The sequence below is a fragment of the Phocoena sinus genome, chromosome 9 (genome assembly GCF_008692025.1).
Source record: "Phocoena sinus isolate mPhoSin1 chromosome 9, mPhoSin1.pri, whole genome shotgun sequence".
NCBI lineage: Eukaryota > Metazoa > Chordata > Mammalia > Artiodactyla > Phocoenidae > Phocoena > Phocoena sinus.
In genome coordinates, this window is record NC_045771.1 from 36511186 (window position 1) to 36517115 (window position 5930).

At 38.9% G+C, this 5930-nt stretch overlaps 1 protein-coding gene across 1 annotated transcript; it reads left to right on the forward strand.

Moving 5' to 3' along the window:
- Nucleotides 1-215: 215 nt before the first annotated feature.
- SMIM30 (small integral membrane protein 30) lies at nt 216-2048 on the forward strand. The gene is made up of 3 exons (XM_032644027.1): nt 216-248; nt 607-674; nt 1137-2048. Exon 3 carries the CDS (start codon nt 1182-1184, stop codon nt 1359-1361), a length of 180 nt encoding a protein of 59 aa, XP_032499918.1. The 5' UTR covers nt 216-248; nt 607-674; nt 1137-1181; the 3' UTR covers nt 1362-2048.
- The last annotated feature ends 3882 nt before the right edge of the window (nt 2049-5930 follow it).

The following is a 5930-nucleotide window of genomic DNA, read 5'->3' on the forward strand; positions in this document are numbered from 1 at the left end:
TTTTTGTGTGTGCGTCAGCTTCCGTACAACTACACTAAACTACTTCACCAGTAACAGGTTCGGCCACGTGAAGAAGCCCCGGGAGCTCGCTCCTCAGCGTCTCCGGTAGAGCGTGACCATCTTCCCGCAACCAGTTACAAGGGAGCGCGCCGGTGCATCCTGGGAGTTGTCGTCACAGGGGATTGTGGGAAATGTAGTTTAGAGACTCCGCCCTGCTCGCCATTCCTGTAATGGCTGCTTCCTGGAAGGTAATGTACGAACTTGTCCCCGAAGGCTACTTAGATTGCCCAGGGTATTTGTAAAACAGGCGGCAGATTTGCACGTTGCCGGGCCAAAGCAGGGATTCTTTTTAAAGTCCTACTATCAAGTCCTCGAACGAACTTGTTTTTTTGGTTTGGGGTTTTTTTTTTAGCTTTTCCTTTATAGGCTAACTGACCAACTTTTAAATCTAGTTCCCCTGCTTGAACAAACTGTTGTCGTTAGTTATTACCCATTCTTCTCCCTTACGTACAACCTCCCCGCTCTGCACTGACTCTAGCTGCTGCTTTAAAATAATAATTAATAATGTGCGATTTTTTAAATCCTGCTACGCCCCTCTGATAATAGGTGCTGTCACGTGGAGCTTAGCCTTAGCATCCTGAACTGGTAGAATTAAACAAAAACCGCTTTCTTTGGTAAGTCTTACTATTTCCCCCACGACTTAACAGAGTTATATGTGGTTTGACTTTGCCAGATTTGTTTGCATTTCCTGGATGGGAGAGACCCTAAGAAAATATAATTTTCATTCACTAGGATAGTTTCCAAGTTAGTATCTTGTGCCTCTTCTGTCTTTTCTTATTCTACTGTTCAATTTCTGTTTTGTTGATTCACACGGTGTTGGCGTTATAGAGAGGGGAAAAATCGCTGGAGTAGGGGAATTATCATGAGAAGGGGCGATTAGCCTCAAATGACCATCTTTAAATACCATTTACTTCCCTCAGTTTCTTCCACCATAAAATGAGGAGATGGGTCTGAATATAATTTATAAAGTCTCTGATTTAAAGGGTTGTATGAACTGTTGTCATGTATTCATACTGTCATTTGAAAACGTAGGAATTTTTAATGGTTCCTTTTTGTTTCCATGTTTTAATTTCTAGGAACCTTCAGCCTTTAAGAACCAGTCACCTCAAGATCTCAAAATCATGATCTCAGTTTCAACACAATTGTTCCTAGTTCTCTTTTCATTGCTTCTGGTGCTGCCTGTTGTTGAAGCAGTAGAAGTCGGAGATGCAATCGCTCTCTTATTAGGTGTGGTTCTCAGCATTACAGGCATTTGTGCTTGTTTGGGGGTATATGCACGAAAGAGAAATGGACAGATGTGACTTTGAAGGGCCTCCTGAATCAAACCTTGCCCTGAAAACCTTTGTGCTTTTGAGGTTCAGAACTGAGTTTTGGTGTCTGAAAGTTCTCAAGAAACAGTAAATAGGGTAGCTTCATAGTCTTGGTTATTTCCCTATAAATAGGAACAAACTGATATGTTAAATGGAAAACAAAACGTTTTCTTCACAACAAATAATGCACTGAAAAATGCCGTCTGTAATTTGCATTTGCTAGTTAGAAAGAAGGTCAAAGAAGTGAGATGGCTGAACTCTGCATAAGTAATATTTCATAGTTTCAGAATTCTCAATAAGAATAAAACTCTTGCCCAGAATCCTAGGAAATTGCCACTGTTTAGTTATAATCACTGCCTCCTGCATCACTGAGGAGTCTTTTCTCCATATTTTTAATGCATTTTGGTTTTGTTATCTCCCAAGTTAATATTGTACCTAGATATTAAATACGGTTGGTCAAAAAATTAAAACGTATCTCTTTGTGGGGGAAAAAGTTTAGAAAATGTATTCGATGTATCTAACGTTGAAATGGAGAAAAGATTTAATGTAAAAAAATACTTTATACTGACACTAAAATGGAGAAAAGATTTAACGTTTAACAAAAACAAAAAAATCTTTATAAACTGCTAACATCTCCATGGTGAGAAGTACTATATTAAATATAAACCCATTATGTAAGTTACTGTGTGGTGTTTATTTCAGACTGCTTTTATCTTTGTGTGAACTTTTATAAAGTAAGTGGAGAAGAGTAGGATGCCTTACCTTATCTGATCACACTAGCTTGTAGAGATACAATCAGTGAAAAAATGAGAAATGGGCAGCATCAAGGGAGGGGAGAGGCCTCTGGTAGAGAATCCACAGATGCAGAAGGAAAATGTAATGGCCTATACTGATTTACACACAAGCCAGATGAGGCGTAATCTCCCTGACCTTGCTACTTAAGGTGTCCTCACACCAGCAGCATCACCTTAGGACTTGTTAGATCTGCAGAATCTCAGGTCCCACCCAGACCCAATTGGATCAGAACTTTTGTTTCAAGAACCCAGGATAATTTATATGCACATTCAAGTTTAAGAAGATTGCTCTAACTTGTTTGAGCCCAAGGATCACCCAAAGCACTTGATAAAAACTGTTAGATTCTCAGGTTCCTCTCCTGGTTGCACAGTAGTAATTGTAGGTTGGGGTCTGGAATTCTATGTTTAACAAGGGTCTCCAGTGATTCCTTTGATTGTGTAGATGCAGCCAGCATAGAATTGTATGAGTAAATCAAACTACTATAGGGTTCTTAATGAAGCAGGTAGTCAAATTTTTCCTAAAATAATGCATTATCCCATCTCTAGCTCTCCAGGTAACACTGGGAGCCTTAATTTTGATCAGAAAACAGGCAGCAGCAATCTAAAATCCTTAATGTGCATTTCTCCAGGTGTGAGCAGACCTGGATTTCATGAGGGATTTGGTAGAGGGTACAGAGAGTGAGGGACAGCCACACTGTAGACACAGAAACCACATGGATCTGTTTTTGTTATACTTGTTTTTTCACCAAAGAAAACACTAATAGTTTTTTATTCTGATAAATTGGCTGTTATACATTGTGTAATCAATAGAATTTTTTTTTAATTTTTATTGGAGTTTAGTTGCTTTATAATAGAACTTTTTTACATGTTTTTTTTTTGAAAGATGGAAAAAGGAATGCAGGTTGCGGGCCAGTTTGTCCTATCTCATAAAATACCAGCCTATTGGTACTGATGTAGAGAGGCTACTCCTGCTTCTTGTATGTCCTGAACTTTTGATTGGCATTGGGAGAAATCATACCTAAAGTACATTTTTTTAAAACACAGGAAAGCCTGTTTTTGTTTTTACTGGAGGCTCAGGTAGCACATGACAGTTCATAAAATGGCTTCAGGGGTAGGGGAAATCTAAAGTACATTTTAAATCACGGTGCACTGTTTATTTAGTCACCTATAGGTACTATTTTTTAAATGTTCAAAATAAGACTACAGGCAAACATTCTTTGATAAACCTGTATTTCCACAAGTGCCTAGAATAAATTAGAAAACTGCCATTTTCCTATTTTCTCCTTAAAAGTAGAGAATTATGAGGTGGCTTTCAGGAATTTTGATGTATATGATGGGGAATACCTTCTCTGTTTTTAGCTCTTTTCTATCTAGGTTGGATTATATAGTTTTGCCTGAAAAGAGCAGAAACTCTTAATGGTGGCTCTTAACGTTTTGGGAGCCACCAGCTCGAGACTCTGATGAAAGCTATGGTCCTTTCCCTAGAAAAATGCACATACATGCTGGCATTTTTTTAGATTAATTTCAGGGAGTTCACAGAACTGAAGCCCATCCAGAAATTACAAACTTCTGCCCTTTTATTTCCTTTTTTTGAGGTTCTTTCTAATTCTGAAATTCCTTGATTTGCTCTGAGGGATAGTACCCACTGTGGAGCAATTACAGGAAGAATGACATTAGCAAATGTCCCCTGGGTGCCCAGCATAATTTGCAGATAACTAGTAAATGCTCTGTACATGTTAGCTTGGTTGAGTCTGGTTTAAAAAGAAGACTAATAGCCAAAATCAACAAGGGAAGCGCTGGTAACCAGCCTGTTGCTCCAATGCCAAAAATCAGTGCGTTTCCTGTCATTTCTCTCTGGCTGCTTTCAAGATATTTTTTCTCTGTTCTTAGTTTTCAGAAAGTGATCTGTGGTATGTCTTGGCATAAATATCTTTGGGTTTATCCTGTTTGGTATTTGCTCAGCTCGAACCTACAGGTTTGTGTCTTTTTCCCAAATTTAGGTAATTTTTAGCCATTATTTTTTCAAATACTCTTTCAACCACATCTACTTCTTTCCTTCTGGGACTCCGTCTGCCTTATCACTGCCAGACAGAGGTAAAAGTCCAGAGGGAACCTCATTACTGTTCCCTACGTGCCCTCCTCTGACCCTGCAGGTGGGGTGCCTTGTGGCTACTGGGTGGGAGTAGGAGTTCAGACTCCGCATGTGTTCTCCACTGGCCCATGGCCATGTCTAAGCACATTGGCATTTCTGGGTTGCCAACCTTGTCCATACCTAGTCAGAGATCTATGAGGCAAAAAAGAAAATCTAGAGAATTCACCACCATGTCTTCTGGTCCTGAGGTCCCTAGCCAGTCTGCCTTCTTTCTACCTTTCAGAATCTTATGTTTGTTTTATAAATAATATCCAGGGATTTTTAGGCTGTAATTTAGTGGGAGAAATAGGAAAAAAGATGTCTACTCCATCCTCCTGGAAGCACAAGTCTCCTCAGTGTGTATTTAAAGAGTGGAGGGATTAAAGCACCAGGTAAATGATCGATTCAAGGAACTTTACTCACAGACCTTTGTCCTAGGATCGCTCACATCTACCCTCCCCTTTTCACCCATCCAATAATATATTGTTTATTCCTGTCTCTAACCCAATAAGCTCAATCAAGAATGCAGGAGTGCAGATGAAGTTTAAAAAATGAACTGTATCCATATTTTGTCTCAGCATTGAGAGTGCAATGGCAGCTTTTTGAAAAACTATCAAATGTACCACCTGTGAAGGAGCCAGCCAGGCCCAGGAAATCTCAGAAGCTACACATCACATGTACCTTCACCCTCTTAGGCTTTCTAAGCTCTGCAGAAGCTTGTCAAATGCCATTTCCAACCTTGAGGGTAGGAAAGTGATGTAGCTATATAGCCTGCAGCACATAATGAAGGGAGAATTCTCTGCATAGGAACCAAACCATCTCCCTCCCAGAGATACCTATCAGCCTCTTTGATGGTATCACAATAGTGATTAAGAGCCCAAGCTCTGGAATCCAATAGATCTAGATAGATAACCAGATTCCATCACTTAAAATGTGATCTTAGGTCACTTAATATCTTGTAAATTTCTGTCTCCCTATCTGTTAAATGGGGAAAATAACAGTACGTGCCTCATAGATGGGTGAGGAATACATGAAATAATGACTGTGAAAGACTTGGCATGCTGGATGTTATTGTAATTGGTATTTGGAGACATCTTCTAGACACAAGGGGAGAAAAACCTACTAGCATCAATTCTGTATTTATATATAAAGAAGACATCTTTAGAAAGTTATGTAAACAAATCCCTTATTAAACAGTTCATTATATTTTAACTTTGACATTTTCTTTGAGTCTGTTTTCTTTATTATAGTTTTCCCCTCATCATTCTAGGCTTACAGATTGCTAAAACTCAAAGACATCTGTGAAGAAAAGAAAATTTGGCTTCCCTAAGTTTCCTCAAGCCTTTTCTGTACCTGAGTCTCCTGAGGAAAAGAAACAGGAAAAAAAGAAAATAATTGAATCTGTTTTAGTAATTCCTAACGTGCTCAACCATGGGTCTTTACTAAGTGACATAATGAAAGCTTAGCAGCAACTGCCCAGGTCATTTAAGGAGATGCAAGGAATTTGCTTCTCTCTGCTCAGGAAAATAGAAGATCTGGTCCATATTCCACTATGAAAAATACTCTTAACATATCTCATCTCATTAGAAGTCATAAAGATATAAGCACCATAAAATGTGTTTAATGTTTGTTTCC

Coding starts and splice junctions, on each gene's coding strand:
- SMIM30 (XM_032644027.1), top strand. CDS start 1,182: ATGATCTCAGTTTCAACACAATTGTTCCTAGTTCTCTTTTCATTGCTT.